Genomic DNA, 21,085 nt, shown 5'->3' on the forward strand with positions numbered 1-21,085 from the left:
TGTACTTGTAGTTCAGGTGTGTGATGTGTAGGAGTGTTGTGCCTGTAGTTCAGGTGTGTGATGTGTAGGAGTGTTGTACTTGTAGTTCAGGTGTGTAATGTGTAGGAGTGTTGTATCTGTAGTTCAGGTGTGTGATGTGTAGGAGTGTTGTATCTGTAGTTCAGGTGTGTGATGTGTAGGAGTGTTGTATCTGTAGTTCAGGTGTGTGATGTGTAGGAGTGTTGTGCCTGTAGTTCAGGTGTGTAATGTGTAGGAGTGTTGTATCTGTAGTTCAGGTGTGTGATGTGTAGGAGTGTTGTGCCTGTAGTTCAGGTGTGTGATGTGTAGGAGTGTTGTATCTGTAGTTCAGGTGTGTGATGTGTAGGAGTGTTGTGCCTGTAGTTCAGGTGTGTGATGTGTAGGAGTGTTGTATCTGTAGTTCAGGTGTGTGATGTGTAGGAGTGTTGTGCCTGTAGTTCAGGTGTGTGATGTGTAGGAGTGTTGTATCTGTAGTTCAGGTGTGTGATGTGTAGGAGTGTTGTACCTGTAGTTCAGGTGTGTGATGTGTAGGAGTGTTGTACCTGTAGTTCAGGTGTGTGATGTGTAGGAGTGTTGTATCTGTAATTCAGGTGTGTGATGTGTAGGAGTGTTGTACCTGTAGTTCAGGTGTGTGATGTGTAGGAGTGTTGTATCTGTAGTTCAGGTGTGTAATGTGTAGGAGTGTTGTACCTGTAGTTCAGGTGTGTGATGTGTAGGAGTGTTGTATCTGTAGTTCAGGTGTGTGATGTGTAGGAGTGTTGTATCTGTAGAGAGTTTAAGTGCAGTACCTGTACTGAGGCTGATGACTGGGCTGTTGGTACTGTTGCAGATCCTGTTTTGTGACGCTACACTGAGACTGTACTGACTGGCACACTGCAGTCCGCTGAACACACATGACAGGTTGCCTGTCACACACATCTGAGGGAACTTTCCAGAAGCAGATAACATGGCGATGTAACCGTTGGCCCCAGGGGCAGCATCCCAAGATGCTACCAGGGACCCGGATCCGCATGTGACATGGCCAGTCACATTCTGAGGGATGCAGGGGGCTAAGGGAAGAGAGGTGATGACTGGTCAGATATGGTTCAGTTATCCTATGGGGTGGTGCTAGGATGAGAGTAGCAAATCTACTGTCAAATGTACCACTACTTGTCTAGTTAATATGCAGGATAGTCAATGTTATGTGGACTGAAACACATTACAATAACACTAATAAGTACAATGAAACATTCTACAATAAAACTGATAGCAGGTAATATTACCTGTCTGTATAGTTTGCACAGGGCTTGCTGGTCCGCTACAGTTGCCATTGGATGCAGCTACTGTGATGTTGTATTGTTGGCCACATTGAAGGCCTTGTATGCTGCAGCTGGTGTTTTGCGAGCTGCAGGACAGCGCAGTGCCTCCATTCCATACTGCGATGGCCATATAGTTCTGAGGCACTGCAGTAGGGCTCCAGGTCACAGTCACAGAGTTAGTATCACACGCAAGAACAGTGGACACATTTTGAGGAGCACATGGAGCTAAAAGAAAACAAAACATATATATTATATTACTAAAAGTCTTTTTTTATTTATGTCTGTTTATATTTATCTACTATTAAACATAAACATTGTGATGGTGGAAATTTGACTCAGTTCTGACCTCTAGTGGTTCAACTCCACTAGTGCAAAACACCAGCAGTTCAGTTTCTCATTTACATATCTTTTGAGAACAGCTTTTGAATAGCACACAAATACATTTTAACCAAACAGTTCACCCAAAAATACAAACCTTAAAAATGAACGAAAGCTAGCAAGATTACCTGACTACTAACCACATTATCACTGTTTGGTTGAAGTTTACCATTGAGGAAGTCACTCTTAAACAAACCGTGCAGATACAAACCTGTATCCAGCTGTATGGGAGCAGTCCGAGTACTAGCACAGCTCCCATCTGTGGCAGACACGCTAAAGTTGTAGCGCTGACCGCAGAGTAAGCCAGATATTTGGCAACCCGCGGTGCTGACATTACAGGTCCGCACATCCCCATAACTCTCCAGCCTCCCAATGTAGCCCAGCGCATTAGGGCTGGGAGTCCACAATAGAGAGGCAGTTGAAGAAGAACAGTTCACCAGGCCTGAAACACTAGTGGGGGCACAGGGGTCTGCAAGAGGAGAGAAGAAAGAGAGGAAAATAGATCCTCATTCTGTACACTGAAGCAAGTTCTGCATTTCATTCACTTGATTTAAATGAAAAATTTAAAAATGAAAAAAAAAAATAGGGCCATCATAATAATAACACCCACATTGGTGTTACACTAACTATATTATAAGGGTTTCTCTTTTCATGTACACCTGATTAAGTTTATCAGATAACTGAGTAAAATCAGATGTGCAAAAAATGTTACTATGCTCAGTACATTAAATAGCAATAATGAACATATCGTATCAATGACATAAGAGACAATTTAGTACCATTAGGATGCAGTTTTCCATGGGGAGGTGGAGCAATGCAATTTTACCACAGGCATCTGTAATGCCTATGATCACTTTGCATGGGATAAGAAATATGGGTATAAGTTACAGAGACAGGAGTAGCTATTGATTTATGCACTGCCTTTACTCCAAAATAAAGTAGAAAACACCTGAAACATTTAATTTCGCTGTTACTTTATTAACCCTAACCTTGATGTCTTAAATGCTGTTACAGTGTGTCATTACCATTGTCATTAGCATGGGAGTTTAAAGACAACAGTCAACATCACTGCATAAAATCAAATCTTTTCTGCCATATAACATGTCTGCACATGTTTAGAGCCATACAATTATGGTAGGACAATACATATCAGCTTGACTTGAGCCACAGAGAGCAAGTAAGAGCTTCTTCAACTACCTCCATATTTCAAGCTGCACTATGTAAAATCTGGGGATTTGGACCTCTCTGGTAGACATATGTAATTGCATGCAATATGCGGAAGAACATTTTGTAATGTTGGTTGTGCCCCTTCTTCGAGCAGATGAATCTGATGATTGTAGGCACAAATTCAAGTCAGAACTTGTTGAACATTGAACAGATAAGGGCATTTTCTACTCCTGTCATTTAATATTCATCTGTATAATGTTAACACATTTGCATTTGAGACCTAAACATCAAGCCAGACTTTCTTTTGGAGCCTGAGTATGATTTTAATACATAAAGATGCATGACAACTTCCGCAAAATTCTTTCTTCAGGCGTTACCAGGCAACTTGCAGCAGCGCACACACACCGTAGCATGTTTTTTCCTGACTCAGTAATGCTACTTATTTCAATTAAAAAAAATCTTTCATAGAGCAGCTTTAAAAAAACACAGAACACGACTGCGTTTTTATTGACATGTCAACTTGCACAGGATTAATATAACCTGTGCTTAAGGTTAAAGGTGCCAGAATCTTTTCTGATGCAGGAGCATGAAGTCTGTAAATTTGGTTGACACGGTGGATTTGGATGGGACTAAAATCACTGCAAACGCCAGTAAGACTGATATTACCCTACTCCCCAAGTAAAACCAATCCTGCACACTTAAGATACTGTTTTTAGCTGAATAACAGTCAGGTACATGTATAAGTGGTGGTATCTGTGAGCATGTGTGTGTGTACTTATACACACCTGTGTACAGAGAGACTGTCTGGCTCAGTCGGCTGCTACAGTTGTCATTCGCTGCTATGACACCCATGCTGTACACCTGACTGCAGGTGAGGTTAGTGATGCTACAGCTAGTCCCGTTGCTGACGCACTGTGACGTCTGACCATGGGTATCTATGGCGATGGCTATATATGTGTGAGCTCCAGTGCTGGGGGCCCAGGTGATGTCCACAGAAGTAGCGCCACAAACTCGAGACACGGAGACATTGGTGGGCACACACGGCACTTAGGAGAAAAAAACACACTTTGACTACATGTTTAAAACCATGTATCTCAGCAGTGTGTTTTTGCTTGTAAAACCCCACAGAACATTAAATACACAAATAAACATAAATACAGCAAAAGGTAACAAGACTTTCTTATTTTCAAAAAAGTAGTGATATCTTTTGAGCAGGTTAGAAGAACACAGGGGTGGTTCCAGATTTCTCCTCAAAGACCCCAGCCATCATTTGGATTAGTTAAATTACATCAGTTTTCCTCACTTAACTTAATAAAGGGCTGATTAAAATAGGTATTAGATGATAACTACAAATAATACAGGCTGCCACAAAGAGGTTTGTAACTGGTTAAGCTACAATATTCCTAAAATCATTACTTACTGAAATGTTATTTATATTTATCCTAATATTAACACTTACTGCCCAGTTATATAGCTTTTTTTAAATATACTTTTCTCAAGCACCGGAAACTTTTGGACAGTACTTTATATCATGGAAACATTTACAATTACTGTTCTCAATAAAAATAAAATAATGTATAAAATGATTCCGATATGATTGTAGCTTTTCAAAAAACTCTAGGAAGTAATTTTAGATGTGTCCAAATTGATCAACAAACCTGAAGATGATAACTGTTAAACTGTATGACATCCAGAATGAAGTTACCATAAAACTAATATGTAAAATGCTTTGAAAATTTGAAAAGAAGTGATCAAATTTTAAGGCAAAAAAACTATATATATTTTAAAAAACTATGTGCGTGTTTCTACATATTTACCTTGTCAGGGTTTTTATTTCGTGTGTGTCCTCACCTTGTTCTACTGTAATCTGCTGACTAGGAGCAGACTGGCAGGTCCCGTGTGCAGCCAGGACCATCACATTGTAGGCCTTGCCACAGTCCAGCTGTTCCACACTGCAGTGGGGTTCAGTTGAGTTACAGTAGACTGGACCTCCTGTTCCTGACCACACCACTGTCGTATAGTTCACACCTACTGCTGAACTGTTCCATCCTACCGTCATTGCACCTGACGAACAGTTCACTACACCCACCACCTGCTGCGGGAGCACAGGGGACTACAGCACATGGAAACAGAGAGCAATCAGAACACAAGCAACAGGACAGAAACAGAGCCATCATGTTCGGAAGACAGAATATAAAAACATCACAATCAGAAAAAGGCTGTGACCAAAACAGATCCATACTCCTTCATTAGTGTAGTGCTATATATGGGAGAACTACTTACTTCACTAAATAATGTTAAAAATGCATGAATCAATAAATGAATTCAAATACTTTCTCATTATCAGCCTGCATCAGTATTCATCAGTCACACAAACAAACCAACGTGACCTGCTTGCAAGGTTTAAGTTGGTATCTTATTCATAGCTAGTGATGTAAGTGCAACGTTTGGAAAAGTGCTGGTGGGAAGGAAAACATAAAAAATGTTGGTCAGTGGACGTGTGTATGCTGTTACCTGACTCCATTTGAATGGCTGTGGAGGGCAGGCTGTTGCAGCGTGTGTCATTTTGCATTACAGTGATGTTGTAGGTGTGTCCGCAGCGCAGGTTGGGGATGCTGCAGTTATTGCTGCTGGTGCTGCAGTTCAGCATGCCTCCTTCATTATCCACTAACAGAGCAGTGTAAGAGCCCCCAGCCTGCTGGCCCTGCCACTGCACTGCAGCTGTGTTCAACTGACAGTCCTTCACTGCCTGCACATTCACAGGGGCACAGGGGGCTACACGAGGAAGTAAGGTGAGATGAGAGCAAAAATTAGGGAAAGAGAGAGGAGGGAAAAAAAGAAAAGTTGAGGCAAGGAAGAATGAGGATTGGAGTTTAAGATTTCAGCTACTTCACAAAGCAGGATTTCTCACTAAGCTGAATATCTGAGCCCTTTTATTATTCAGTAACTGCAATTCATTATCTGTTAACTACTTTGAAACAATATGTAAGTTAAAGTAAGTTAAGTATATATGAAAGTGATGAACTGAAGTGTGGGGGCCCTTTAGGGTTTAAGGGGTTAATCCCAAAGTGAGGATTATCCAAGAGAATCGTTCCTTACCTCTTCTCCTATCACATATACTTAATTTAGGCTTAAGGTATCTGACTAACTATAAAATCCTCCTTTGTGAAAAACCGCCCTGATCATCAAAATGGAACCCCACCAGTCTTTACGGCGATGTGCTGGCTGTCGGTGCTGTTGCAGATGAAGTTGGTTGACATGACAAAGGCCTCGTAGGTTTGTCCGCACTGCAGACCCATGATCTCACACTGAGTGTTCATGGTGTTGCAGAAGCGGATCGTGCCATCTGGAAGGACAGCTTTGGCTGTGTAGAAAATGGCATTATTGCTGGTAAGCCAGTTGAGAGTGATGGAGAAGGAGCCACAGGTATCCACCAAGAAAATGTCCTGAGGAGCACAGGGAACTGGAGAGAGAGAAAGAGGGAGAGGGTTGAGAGAGTGGGTTAAAACAGTTCTGTGAAAAATACAGTAGGTGATCAGCCAAGACATGGTTGGTGTCTGAAATTTGCTTATTTAGTTTTGCATCGAGTTTCAAAGCTAATGTAGCTCACAAGTTCCCCATCAAATAAGCACTGTACATCACTGCACGCTTACCTCAAACTTCGTTAGACTGTTAAGTAATATTAACCTCTGGGGTCTGAGGACATTTTCTTAATTTTTCGTTTCAACATGATTCAACATGCTACCCATATGTTTCACATCAAAATGTTCAGAACAATCTTAGCTCTTTCTATAATGAGCGACTTCCGCAGCTGTAAACTTTTTGCATGCCATTTCACGTGTCTCCAATGTCGACTGAATGACGGATGAAGGGTTTCTGGACCCCAGAGGGTTAAACAGACTTGCTTACAAGGTTTCTGACAGACTGTTTTCTATAAAAATGGACCAAAGTACATCATATAGCTAAAAACAACAGTAGTAACAGCCTTTAGCAAAAAAATCAGGATAATCAATTATATGCCACCCCAGCCCAGCGCAAAAGCACGGTCCTCACAGCACACGACATGTTGCACAAAAGGTGCATTTTGAATGGTTAATGTGAAAATAATGCGGTGTTGGGATAACATTTCTGTTGTATTTGCGTGAATTTGTGAAGGACTTACAAATTCATAGAGTACATTACAGATACCAGATACCAACATACAGTACATTACAGATACCAGATACCAACATACAGTACATTACGGTTACCAGATACCAACATACAGTACATTATGGATACCAATAAGCTATACACACTCACTCACTCACTCTCTTTCTCCTTTTCTCTCCCTCTCTCACCTGTCTCAGCCACATCCGCCAGTATGAAATCAGTCATGCACTCATTGTTGGAAGCGGTGATCCACACACTCAGGCTCTGGCCACACTTCACACCGGTCATCGTACAGTTAGTTCCTTGGGACGTGCAGTTGTAGAAGTCGTCACGGTTACCACGTGCCTGCACTGTGTAGCTGAGGGCTCCCCGGGCTGGGTTCCACGTGGTTATCAATGTGTCTGACAGACAATCCGTTGCCGAGGTGCGAACGTTCTGGGGTAAACAGGGTGCTGAGGAAGGGTGGATACTCAAATTCACTTAAAGGCAAGACATATCTTAATAGGATAAATATAAATAATAGTATGCTGTTAGCCTGCTCAGACACTCAATTTCATAAATGAGGTTTATTTTCCCAGGAGACTTAAATGGACAATAACGGGGCACTGGACATCCTGAGGATGCCCAGTTAAACCGATAGCTTGGCAGTAGGGTAGCACAGCATGGCATAACCTGAGATAAGACACTGGCTTTCAATGTATGGGTGCCATGGTACAATTACAACTGTCATGGATGACACAGGTATACACATTTAGAAATTATAAAGCTTAAGCCCCACTAGTTTCCATTACGTGCTATCTGGGAAGGTGCCATTGGAACACTTTTAAAAATTACTTTGAAAATTACACATCCTTTGATGACACTGAGTACTAATGGGTGGAAGGTAACCTAGTCTCTCATCTTTGCTAAACGTTACAAGTTACCCAGTTTCTTACCTGTGCTAAAAGTTAATGGTTACTTGGTCTCTTACACATGATTACTGATAGCCACTACCTGGTTTCTTACCTGTGCTAATCAATATCAGTTACCTGGTCTCTTACCTGTGCTAGGTCACTTAACTGTGCTAATTCATATCAGTTACGTGGTCTCTTACCTGTGCTAATCGATATCAGTTACCTGGTCTCTTACCTGTGCTAATTCATAACAGTTACCTGGTCTCTTACCCATGCTAATCGATATCAGTTACCTGGTTTCTTACCTGTGCTAATCAATATCAGTTACCTGGTCTCTTACCTGTGCTAGCTCACTTAACTGTGCTAATCGATATCAGTTACCTGGTCTCTTACCTGTGCTAGGTCACTTAACTGTGCTAATTCATATCAGTTACCTGGTCTCTTGCCCGTGCTAATCGATATCAGTTACCTGGTTTCTTACCTGTGCTAATCAATATCAGTTACCTGGTCTCTTACCTGTGCTAGCTCACTTACCTGTGTTAATTCATATCAGTTACGTGGTCTCTTACCTGTGCTAATCGATATTAGTTACCTGGTCTCTTACCTGTGCTAGCTCACTTAACTTTGCTAATTCATATCAGTTACGTGGTCTCTTACCTGTGTTAATCGATATCTGTCACCTGGTTTTTGCTTGTAGTAATAGTGTTTAGTCACTTGGTCAGTAACATGTGCTAATAGTCAGTTGTTACATATTCTGTTAACTGTGTTAACAATTAACAGTTACTTAACAGGTCTCTTGCTTGTGCTAATAGTTAGCGGTTACCTGGTTTCTTGCTTGTGCTGATCTTACCTGTGCTAACAATCCGCTGCTGCCTGATCAGTTAACTGTGCTAACAGTTAACATATCAGGTAACAGTTACCTCGTCTTTTATGTGTGCTAATGATTAGCGTTTACCTGGACTCTTACCTGTGCTAACTGTTACTGGCAAGGTGGACCCAGTGTTGCAGCCCTCAGCACCAGAGTACACAGAGCTGACGGTGAAGCTGTATGTGAGACCACAGTCCGTCTGAGTGAAGTAGCAGGAAGTATATATGGTAACGCACTCGTTCACCACCCCATCCGAGTCCACAGACTGGGCGACGTAATATGCTGTGTTGTTGGTAGGAGCCCATGAGAATATGATCACGTTGCTGAAACACTCACGGAAAATCTTCGGGTTCTGGGGTGGGCAGGGTGCTATGTGGGTGCAGGAAAGAGACAGAGAAGGGAGGTGAGAGATGATATTTTAGCTTCTACACAGAGGCTCTATTGACTACTGAGACTCATCTACAGCTCATCCTCTTCTGGACAATGAGGTCTGGGTGTGTTCTCTCTAGGAATGGAACAGCTCATCCTACACCATGGGATGATCTTCTACCATTAGCCCTGAGGACTGGATCAGTGCTGCCTTCTCAGTAGACATGACCCAACGGTCATTAGGCTCCAGTAACCAGCAAACAATGTTCATGACAAAACATGTCCACTTTTGAATGGTCAAAAGTAGATGATTTCAAAGGTGTTTTCCTTGTTTGTTTGATTTAAAGTAGAGAACACTGAGAGACAGAGAAAGTGAGAGAGACTGAGAGCGAGTGAGAAAGTGAAGAAGAGAGAGAGAGAGAAATGAACAGGTTGTAAAGGATAAGGCTTTGAAGTAGAGGTGTAAAAAGGCACTCATGCATTACAGTGCATCAGTCTGAAGGCGGCAATTAAGTGCATTGACTTTGGAAAGTAATTATGACCCAGAATCATAATATTCAAAAAAGTAATCACTCAAATTGTGATACTGAAAAATGCTGTTTTGAATTTTCCTGAAATATGGCACTCAAAAATGAATATCCTTAGAACCTAAAACCTGTTTTGCTTTGTATTCTTTCATGTTTATAGTCAATATTGCACTACTATTTAAGTAAGTCCTCCAGCTTTCATAATGCACTGAATAATTTCCTGAAGAACTGTATCTAAATCGAATCTTTGCCAGACATTAAACTCTGGAAAGTGGAGGAGCTGAAAGTCATGCATTGTATTCACCTGTCTCAAAAGTGTAGCTGATGTTGGAGGTGCTCTCGCAGTCGGCGATGCTAGTGATTCGTACAGTGTAGTGTTCACCACATCCAAGTGTGGTAATCTGGCAGGACGTGCCAATGGAGGTGCAGGACAAAGACGTTCCATTATTGCCGGTGGCCACCGCACGGTACAACCTAGCGCCAGACACAGCCTCCCAATTAACAGTTGCAATGGCGTTAGTACAACTGTAGTCCACTGATATGGATGGCACCGAAGCAACAGCTGCGTTGGAGCAAAAAAGCAAAAACATATGTATTCGACTTTATGAGTCTGAATGACATGATAGTTATGACTGTCACAGTGTCCATTCACAGTGCTATAACAGTGCTTTTACCATGCAACTAATACTTACAATTGGTGGTGTAAAGGGCAGTGGACGGCTCTCCAGGCTGCAGAAACATATTGATAGACGAAACGCCTATTGTGTAGCTTGAACATGGTTTGAGGTTAGGTAGATTCAGAGAGGTAGCAGAGGTATTCCAAGTCACGGGAGGAAGTCCTGATCGGTTATTTTCCGTCAGCGACACTTGGTAGAGCAACACGCCGGGGACGCTGGACCAGGTGACGTGAACTGTGTTGGAATTTACTGTTGTCACAGTCACAACACCTGGTGGCTGGACCACTGCAGAGCACATACGAGTGAATGACAGTCAGTAAGCAATGGTGTTTTGAAGTTTGTTCATTTTTACTTTTACATCACCTATATGTAACACCAAAATAAGCACCCAAAATAAGACAATAACAAATTTCTTATCAAGATACAATTATTTTAGGGGTTCATGATACATCATGTTCGATTTGTTATCATGCATGGCATGTTATATGCTACGATATATGTGCAGGTGCAATACAATAATATGTGCACAGTATGTTATTCGCCCATAAATAGGAAAATGTAATTACTATTATCTTTCTTACAGCTAATATTTACAACCAATTATTTGCTTGTTGGCTATCAGTTTCTTGGTCTCTGGCTTGTGGTAACAGTTGGCAATTACCTGGTCTCTTATGTCTGCCAGTAGTTAACTGTTTATTGATCTGTTACCTTTGCTAATAATCCACCTTTGTCCATCTTATGCTCACTGCACTTCATATTTAATTTAATACTGAACTGTGAAGTTTTTTTAAATAGTAAAAAAATGTAAAATTGCCTTCCCATATGGAAATCTGATATATGGGCATATATGCATGTAAATCATGTAAGGTCAGGCATATATTTCAAAATCTATAAGCATCAAATATTGGACATATATGTCTGTTAGGTGGGTGAATACATATATGCACATTATATGGACCATACGCATATGTCTAATAGGCGGGTGAATACATTTATGCACAATATATAGATCACACATATACCTGTCTGTCTGATATACAGAGTGTATGATACATATGTCTGTTGTCCTAAGAACATGTATCATATAAATATGTCTGATACAAACCATAACACACTGAAAGACACACTGAAAGATTTTTAACGCAAATACCCTCATATTACACAACACGCAGCTAGCATATATGAGTAATATGAAAAGTATTATTTCACATACTGTTAGTTATATGTTGTACATATGTTGTTAAATGTTGATATATGACTGAAATATATGTTCCATACTTGAAAATGGCCAATTTAAAAAAAGTTGGCATAAATGTCACATACATGTCCATACGTGACAAATATATGTTGAATATAAGAGAAATCCCTACATGCTAATATATGTAATATATCTAAAATCTGTATATTGCCATATATCAGCTGTCAGTATGGGGTAGCGTTATCTGTTTTCAGTTATTAGTTTCTTTATCACCTACAAAATGTGCACCTTTTTATATACAGTAAAAAAATATTTTGATACAAAATTACGATAGACTTCCACAGAGCAAAGATCTGCATTTAGCCTTAAGTTCAAATATGAGTTTGTACATTTTTTTTTATATAATATCCTTATTTACTACATTAGCTTAATAGCTAGCATTTCTAGCCTTACTAGCATCTGCACCTGTGTTCCTGCGCCTGAAAGAGAAAGCGATGATCCATAGAGACACTTCACTACACACAACATTCGAAGGAGCGCGGAGCAGTAAAATAATCCCGGGAGAGTTATAACGTTACACGTTTTCTGTTCTTTATCACGTTTTATCATGAACTGGAACTGACCGCAAAACCGCTGGAGAGTATTGTGTTACTGCATTAGCGGTGTATTACAGTTTCTTAAAGCAGTTTTTGCTGTCTCTTTGCATGCCCCGTGGAAGCCTATGAGACGTAAATTAATATCTGTACTGACGTTACATCTTAGATTAGGAGCACAGGTGTTACAAGAAAAACAGTAAAACAGCGTTAAAATACTCTGAAAACACTGGACTGTCTATTTAAAGGCACTGTGAAAGACTTACATGTGTTAACTGTTTTTACAGAGCTTTTGGCGCCCAGCCCGGCGGCGTTGGAGGAGTAGACGTAGCAGTTGTAGGTTTTGGCCGGCTGAAGTCCAGTGATGTCCCCGCTGAGCGATGTGAAGGTGAGGTTGTGGTACTCGGTGTGAAACGCTCCCTCCACCACCAGCACATAACTGTCGGCTCCCACGACGCTGGACCACTGAAACGTTATCGACGTGCTCGAAATGGCCTTGAAAAACGTTATCTGCGAGGCTGCGGGCACTGAAAAAGAAAGAAAGATGGAAGAGCAGGATTAAAGACTACGCGTACCCGGCTAATTGGTCTATCCAGCTGGTTTGATCCTGAAGAAGTCGCCTACCTGTCTGCGCTAGAGTGGAGCTGATACACATCACATAGTAAAACTGGTAGACTTTAAGCGTGACTTGGTACAGGCTTCCAGGCCGTAACCCCTGCACCAGTTTCTCCGTCGTGGACGCTGTAAACTGTAACACGACGGGGGTCACAGTGGTCGAATTCACGACCCTTAAGTCCATGAAGTAGTTCGTGGCTCCAGGAAAACTCGTCCATTTTATGTACAAGTTTGAAGCTGACGGCGACGTAATGGACGTAATATCACAGTCTGTGGATGAAAGAGAGAATTAGCTAAGGACACACAAGATTTGACAGTTAGTTTTAATATTTCAGTAACTGAGGGCCAGCTTGCCAGAACTAGTTAAAGCCCAATCCTTGGGCTGCTTGAAAATGGTAAGTAATTCAGTCCAAGGCCAGACTTAATCCATGTCCATGAAACTGACCCTAAAAATCTTTTTTCTTAATACATTTAGCAGCTATTTTAAAATATTTTCTCACTTTCCAGCATATAAAAAATATTCACTTACTTCCTTGAGCCTGTTGTACCTGAGAACAATTGAAAAAGAAGGAAAATTTTGATGTTAGTCTACGTTACATAGACGGCATATGAAAATAAAGGTTAGTCTAAAGTCTAAATCCTAATTCTATTAGCAGTGAATAATTACCTCAGTCAATAAAGCCACAAATAAGAGAAAGCACAGTGTCTCCAAGAGGCGCATCTCTGCTATGGTCCGTAGGGAATGAATAAGTTAGATTCATACAGATATTAATACACACTGAGCTCTGAAAGTGTATGCCGCTGCATCCCAGGTATACCTGCCCCACAGGAACCAATCGGTTTGCGAGAAAGCAGGACAGATGGATGCCTTTAGGCCTGGTAAGGATATTAGAAGGAAAAACAATATCAGGGAGGGGAGTGGGTTGGCAAGTTTTAAAACCTGTTTAGACCAAGGGACACATATTCAAGCTCAAGCTTGGACTTCCTTACCCCGAAATGTTAATGGGAATTCACTGTTGTCTTGTCTATGTATAGTGTAAGTGTACCTCTGGACGACCACCTGAAATAGTTTCACAGGACTTGGTCAACGCTATTGTGAAGTTTGGTCATCAGTACCCATGTCAGCTTTCTGCCACTATTTTTGTAGGTTGTTGTTTTATTTGTTAGTGATGGACATAATATATATTAATGATGGACATAATATATATTAATGGTCTCATTGGCTTCCTGTGAAGTTACATCAAAAATGATATGAAGGAAGTCATTTTTACTTTCTTCTTAAAAGCTTGCTCACCATGGAGCACTCATCTTCATTCTTTTAGAGTCTTTTAGAGTATTACATTACAGAAATGGACTACAATAATAAAAAAGTACTGCCAAGGAGAGACTATTCTGTCTCTTTACCGGAACACATCTTGCTCTTTATATGTCATCCCTCCAAGCAAATAGAAGATTATAGTAATGCATTGGACTCCAGTTTAGTCTGCCTGTCTAACTGAACAGTTCAACTTCATCTTCACTTTCACCTGATTTATTGTGGATAAATTCTTAAGTAAAGATGGAGCTCAGGTGCAGATGAAGAAATAGGTGGGTACATTATATTTCCAAAAGTATCCAGACATCTCTTGTAATTAGTGAATTCAGCAATAATTCAACATCTAGTGTAAAGCCTTCTCAGAGGAGTATTATTTTGGGTGAAAGGTTGGATGAGCAGGTGTCTACAAACCTTTGGACATAGTGTGGATGTGATAAGCATCATAAGTGACCACTGAGTGAATACTTCCAGGTCAGACAGACAATCTTTAAACAAGTAACTTTGTCAAAGGATGAACAGTACCAAGCAGGAAAGGCACCGGGGAAGCAATAGCAACATTATGTAATTAGAGAATATCAGACGTCCGTGGACCCAAAACGTGTGAACTGAAATGTCATCTCTGAAGCCATTAGTATATTTACTCAGGTGGGTAGGATTGAATGGCCAGTTTTGCTAAAACATACTCACATGGCTAATAATGTATGGTAACTGATGGGTTTTTTGCACTTGTTTCAGTGTTCATCATTTCAGCTCAGATGTTTCCAGTGAATATGACAGTTTTCAGTCTCAGAAATGGGAAACACTTTTCTGCTGTAACAACCATGCAGTGTTGTACTTCAGTATGTCTTGTTCATGTAGACGGGGGACAAAATGAATCTATGGCCCTTGTCATGGCGTAAAAGTGAGACCAACCACCCATGTCAGACTATTTATTAAACAAACTACTTTATCTATAAGTCTTATAGGTCACTTACATGTCACAAGTATTCTATCTCAAGTTTTCAAAGAAGACTTAAGATGCTGGGTTCAGTTGGAGAAAAAGGCTTCAATATTTATTACAGGCTCTAGCAAAGTGCATTCAGCCTGGGCATTGGTTCCAGACCCAAATGCAAACACAATGTTCAGAGTTCCATGTTTTTATACACTTTACAGAGATGAGGTGATCCCTTCTCTTTCTCTTGATGTGTCATAACCTGTTTCACCCATCAAAAAAACAAAGATTTATCACTTTTTTTTTTGGACACAATTAAATTAGACCCATTAAAAAGGTCAAGTTGTCTCTTTTGTATGTAATTAAGTAAAAAGGGACAGCTGCATCTTTTGTACCCAGCACGGGTGCTTGGTGCTTATCAAACACCTGTTTATACATTGACCTCCTTATGGCTTAAGGTTCAAAGGGTTCACTTGAAGGCCTCTGCTGCTTAGAAAAGTTCTGGTATTTTCCAATACACAGACAAAGTCTCAGGGGTTTTGCTGTCTTATGCATACTTTCCAATGTTCTATGTATATACCTTTTATTAATGATGTTCTCTTTAATCATCATGTTTGATTATTATGTTCGAAAGTTTCATTTTATTCCATCACAGGCAGCACAAATGCCCTTTTTTTGCCATATCTGATTTGAGCAAGACAGATTTTCCATAGTCTGAATGGCTGAAAGCTACATTAAAGTCTTTTTCCTTTCAGATTCAAGCTACATTTGTAGGTGGTTTCAAATCAGATTCAAATTTGGATTTATGAAAATGTGGCTCAGTGTTGCAGGCCGCACACCTCTCTAGTCAACGACCCCAAGCCCGCTTTGTAACCATGACAACCAGTGTGGCTAATGCGACTACGGTCTGGCCACACAATTCAGATTTGGTCACTTGAAACTTACAATGTGGACACACAGACTTCGTTTACACCTGAGTATATGTGGATAAGGCCAAGCCACATAAAAAAGCAACTGTAAACGCACCGAAGACACATTTAAAACTGAAGTGGTCTGAGACACATTTGAACCACGTTATTGCAGTGTAAGTGCAAAATGCATCCATCTCTCTGAGACATATTCGGCCCCCCGAAACCCCTCCCAGTACAACCAAAATTCTTCCCAGTACAACGAAACACCCTTCCCAGTACAACCGAAACTCCTCCCCATACAGTATGTCACTGGGCGGGTGATCCATGTCTACAAGGAAGATAATCATGGAGGATTCACATGGTTGAAGACCAGACAAAAAGATCTGTAATAGCAAAACTGCAGAGCCCTCGCAGGAACTGTGGAGCATTCGAATAAATATCTAAACAGCTTTGGTTGCCGCATAACAAGCAGATTTGCATGTTCCATCCATTACAGCAATCAAATTTCAATCCGACTAACCAGTGTGTAAAAGCATGTGACTAAAATCTTCTCAGGATAAAATCCAGATCCTAGTCACACAAAATGACTAGGTGTAAAAGGGGTCTCCGTCTAAAAATCAGATTTAAGAAACAAATCCGATTGGCCCTGCAGTGTTAACAAAGCCTGAAATCTATGCTGAGGTCTCCTGGGACTAAATTGGGAAAACACTGACTATGACAATCAAGAAACAGCTGGGTGAGATCACAGAAATACTAGAAAACACCATGCAAGCTCTAACTGAGGTCAGTTATACCTTACTTGGAAATTTTCAAGAATCTGTAATGAGGTGGTAAATGAACAAGGTGAAAACATCCCTGAAAACAGCAACATCAAGTTTAAGTTTTCAATCTAAAGATCACAAAAATGATAAGACAACATGATCCAAACTGCATCCATTGTTCTGGGCAGAGTTCAGTTTTCTCTTGTTTGATTTACATCTGTGATTATCAAGAAGCTCCATGACGTTATGCTCATTTTAGCATGTCTAGGGTGAGACACTGTACATAGTGAACTGATCCCAGGGGTACACACACTTATTGTCCTCTGCCCTTTCACTGTCTCTGTAAGCAGACGCCATTTAATTGTTGCTAGTATCATATAGGCAACTGCTAGCATATAGAGAAGAAGCCCTGACATCAACCATCGTTAATGCAATGTCACTGGTCTGCTCAGTGTGCTTGAAGGAGAACGGTAACTGCCAATACTGTTGGGTCAGCTAATGTTGGCTAGAACTGCATTGAGTGATGGTTGGAGAGGTAGGTCCATGTTGCCCACACATGGAGAGATGGCAAGAATAGCTCTATTAGGATGTGAATAATAGCCAGAAATTGAACCGACGATAAAGTCGACGTTTAGACGGTTTCGCCACTCGTTTAAACAGTGTGCTCACACGAGGGCCCACTGCACAGGTTTCATACTAGGGCATGTCAGGGCATTTCTCTACAGCCAAATACTTTGGTCAACCAGGGATGCATCTAAATATAAACAATTAGTGTTATATAAGTGTAAATGTAATATCTTCTTGCATGTTATATATGTGAAGAAAATGGCACATTTCTAACAATGAACTCAAGCCACACCTACAGTTTCTTTTCCTCTGTCCTTTTTTCTGATTTCTCCTCTTCCGCATAGCTTTGTCTCTGAGCTATATGATGTATTGCTGTTTTCTTTTGTTACTTGTCAGGGTTAATGTCATACATCTTCCTTGTCAGGTGTCAAGTGGCATCTGTATGCATTTTGGGCAATGAAACATTGATTTTAAACCCACTTCTCTCCAGGCCTAAAGCAAGTTACAGAAATATTAAATGACCAGTAGTTTTAAAAATATAATGTAATGTTACTTGTTCAAAAATGAAAACTGCATTAATCGTTTTTCCAATTATTTAAACTATTTATGAAATTCACCCTAAGCAGCATGTCGTTTAGTGATGTTCATGTCAGTAGTACAATATGACCTTAATTTCTTTTAACAGCAAATATACAGTATATCAGATGATGGAGAAGAATGCAATTTAAGCTGTTGTGCTCTTCTCAACTAACATATCCGATTAGGGAGAAGTATGCAAACTGAGCTACTAGCCTCATGTTAGTTAGTTTAACTTAGGCTATTCTTGACCCAAATGAGGGTGTTTATGGGTGCTTCTCCAGACAGTTTTAGTTGTATGGACATGCAAAAAAATTAATATGAAAAGATTATATTTATTGTGCTCAAATCCACGGACACAGCCACACTTTTGGCCGTGTGGTCTTTGGCTCATGTTTGAGCTGAAAGTAGGTGTGTTTGGCTTTATTTTATGTCATTTTATCAGTGCGTATAAATGAAGGCCGGATATATATACAGAAAAAAGTGTTAAAACACTAATAAACTCACCATAAACACTAATATTATATAACATATAATAATATAACACTAATGTTAAAACACTAATAAACTCTCACCATGCGTTGTACTAAAAATGTGAACATATATCCTAAAGTGTCCTGCTTCAAATTCTAAGCGTCTGTAGTTAAAGAAACACTCATATATGGAGGCACTTTTTTCATGTATTCTGGACTACAAATCTACATGAACAAATGAAGGTAAAGGATGAGAGTTCATTAAAAAAAGATTAGCTCATTTTAACAGTGTTTTATGAGTATTTTGTTATGTAGGTTGCATTTTTAGGACAATGTTACCCCTTAAATGGCCCAGACCCACTGCCAGGCCCAAAGTTTTAATGCATACTTCTGTAACTAAGAATAGCTCAGCCAGTTTGCTTTGAAGTCCCTGTAGTCACTGAATAATCAGAATAATCAGCATTAGTATGTAATAAGCCAGAGATTTTAAGGGGTTAATGACAAACAAGAACAGGGACATTATTTGTCCAGTCAGTCAAACAATGAACTTACAACTACTCAATCTAAATGGTAAAGTAACCACCATCACACTGTATTTTCATGCAATAAAAGCTTTATTTTATTTATTTTATTAAGTCATATGTATTTTGCAATGAGACACCAGCATACATAAACCTTAAACAATCTTATCTAGCATATCATCAAAAGGACATATGTTTCTTGAGGAGTATTTTGGTACTGACATCTGTTCTGTCCTGCTTTCCCAGCAGCCAGGCTTTCTACCTTATAGCCAAGACACAGTGATGCTCCTTTGAAGGCTTTCTACTTTGGGGGAATTCCTACAGTATTTTCTTTCAAATCTGCCATGTAAATGAACAGGAATTAACTTCATTGCCGGCAATTCAGTGTATGTATTTCATGCCACTTGAGCTACACAGAGCGGTACTGACAAAAATGAAGATATACAGTTTTTGACATATAATCTTGATTTGCACTTGAATCATAAGAAAAGTAAATGTAGGCAAACAACCTCAATGCATGAGCTCCAAGAACAAGTTTGACATAACACCTAAGTACACTTTCATATTTTGGAAAAATGGCTTATAGGCCAGCAGTTGTTCCATGCTAACATAAATGGGTAATTTTGGTCTTTGTTAAACTTCTCCTTCAGTCTCTGGTATATAGTGTAAATATGAGCTAGTCATAATATAGGAAGAGTAGGAAAGATATTCTTGATCTTTGGAGTGGTTCTCTCCTGCACTGTCTTTCTGGTCCTGAAAACACAAAAACAAGATCAGATCAATAAAGATCAATAAGCTCTGAAAACAGTGGACTGTCTGTTTAAAGGCACTGTGAAAGACTTACATGTGTTAACTGTTTTTACAGAGCTCTTGGCGCCCAGCCCGGCGGCGTTGGAGGAGTAGATGTAGCAGTAGTAGGTTTTGGCCGGCTGAAGTCCAGTAACGCCCCCACTGAGCATTTTGAAGGTGAGTTTGTGGGACTCGGTGTGAAACGCTCCCTCCACCACCAGCATTTAACTGTCGGCTCCCGCGACGCTGGACCACTGAAATGTTATCGATGTGCTCGAAATGGCCTCGGCAAACATTATCTGTGAGGCTGCGGGCACTGAAAAAGAAAGAAAGAGGGAAAGAGGGCAGGATTAAAGACTACGTGTTTTTGGCCAAGGTCATACCAGGTTGATTGGTCTATCCAGCTGGTTTGATCCTGAAGAAGTCGCCTACCTGTCTGCGCTAGAGTGGAGCTGATACACATCACATAGTAAAACTGGTAGACTTTAAGCGTGACTTGGTACAGGCTTCCAGGCCGTAACCCCTGCACCAGTTTCTCCTTCGTGGCTGCTGTGAATTGCAACACGACGGGGGTCACAGTGGTCGAATTCACGACCCTTAAGTCCATGAAGTAGTTCGTGGCTCCAGGAAAACTCGTCCATTTTATGTACAAGTTTGAAGCTGAAGGCGACGTAATGGACGTAATATCACAGTCTGTGGATGAAACAGAGAATTAGCTAAGGACACACAAGATTTGACAGTTAGTTTTAATATTTCAGTAACTGAGGGCCAGCTTGCCAGAACTAGTTAAAGCCCAATCCTTGGGCTGCTTGAAAATGGTAAGTAATTCAGTCCAAGGCCAGACTTAATCCATGTCCATGAAACTGACCCTAAAATCTTTTTTCTTAATACATTTAGCAGCTATTTTAAAATATTTTCTCACTTTCCAGCATATAAAAAATATTCACTTACTTCCTTGAGCCTGTTGTACCTGAGAACAACTGAAATAGAAGAAAAAGGTTTGATACTAGTCTATGTTACATAGATGGCATATGAAAATAAAGGTTAGTCTAAAGTCTAAATCCTAATTCTATTAGCAGTGAATAATTACCTCAGTCAATAAAGCCACAAATAAGAGAAAGCACAAGTATCGGGACTGGGCTGTGGAGCAGTGTAACTGTGTTTTATGGAGTGATGGGGCACCATCCAATATATATGGGATGTGTTAGAATGTGTTTGTGATCCAGGACTAATGATCCAACATCAATCCCTTACTAATGCTCTTGTGGCTGAATGCAATCAAATCCTCACAACAATATTCCAACATCTTTTGTAAAGCCTTCCCAGAGGAGTAAATGTTTCTGCAACATAAGAGGGGATAAATCCGTAACTAGCTATCAGTCTACAGTCCACAGTCTACTCAGGGGTGCAGCCACAGTTAAATGGGGACAGAATATTTCTTATGCCGCATTTCTGGGATGATGAAATTTGATTTGTTTTCTGTGAGCG

General features: G+C 40.3%; 2 protein-coding genes across 2 annotated transcripts in view; both read right to left on the reverse strand.

Annotated features, from left to right (window-relative positions):
• The window catches only part of LOC118797510 (mucin-5AC-like), a 58,066-nt gene extending 52,552 nt beyond the window's left edge, over positions 1 to 5,514 (reverse strand). The window contains exons 1-6 of the mRNA XM_036556881.1: positions 5,376 to 5,514; positions 4,713 to 4,974; positions 3,647 to 3,907; positions 1,906 to 2,163; positions 1,281 to 1,541; positions 807 to 1,067 (exon numbers count right to left, since the gene is read on the reverse strand). Of these exons, the coding sequence (XP_036412774.1) occupies positions 807 to 1,067; positions 1,281 to 1,541; positions 1,906 to 2,163; positions 3,647 to 3,907; positions 4,713 to 4,974; positions 5,376 to 5,426 (1,354 nt within the window). The 5' untranslated portion in view covers positions 5,427 to 5,514. The remainder of the gene's footprint in view (positions 1 to 806; positions 1,068 to 1,280; positions 1,542 to 1,905; positions 2,164 to 3,646; positions 3,908 to 4,712; positions 4,975 to 5,375) is intronic.
• A 532-nt stretch (positions 5,515 to 6,046) lies between these two features.
• Positions 6,047 to 13,519, reverse strand: LOC118797511 (fibronectin type III domain-containing protein 7-like). Its single transcript, XM_036556882.1, has 9 exons — positions 13,421 to 13,519; positions 13,283 to 13,301; positions 12,763 to 13,023; positions 12,405 to 12,665; positions 10,363 to 10,632; positions 9,975 to 10,232; positions 8,874 to 9,143; positions 7,202 to 7,465; positions 6,047 to 6,324 (listed from the first exon to the last, which is right to left on the reverse strand). Exons 1-9 carry the CDS (start codon positions 13,472 to 13,474, stop codon positions 6,047 to 6,049), a joined length of 1,935 nt encoding a protein of 644 aa, XP_036412775.1. The 5' UTR covers positions 13,475 to 13,519.
• Between the last annotated feature and the right edge of the window lie 7,566 nt (positions 13,520 to 21,085).

This window comes from Colossoma macropomum, unplaced genomic scaffold, assembly GCF_904425465.1.
Source record: "Colossoma macropomum unplaced genomic scaffold, Colossoma_macropomum, whole genome shotgun sequence".
NCBI classification, from domain to species: Eukaryota; Metazoa; Chordata; class Actinopteri; order Characiformes; family Serrasalmidae; genus Colossoma; species Colossoma macropomum.

What these genes read in the sequence shown, in the direction of transcription:
- LOC118797511 (XM_036556882.1), bottom strand. Translation starts at nt 13,474, where the DNA reads ATGCGCCTCTTGGAGACACTGTGCTTTCTCTTATTTGTGGCTTTATTG. An exon ending in TGTAAAAACAGTTAACACAT is followed by an intron (nt 10,633 to 12,404) that starts GTAAGTCTTTCA and finishes TGTGCTCTGCAG; the next exon opens with TGGTCCAGCCACCAGGTGTT. An exon ending in TGCCCTTTACACCACCAATT is followed by an intron (nt 10,233 to 10,362) that starts GTAAGTATTAGT and finishes GCTCCAACGCAG; the next exon opens with CTGTTGCTTCGGTGCCATCC.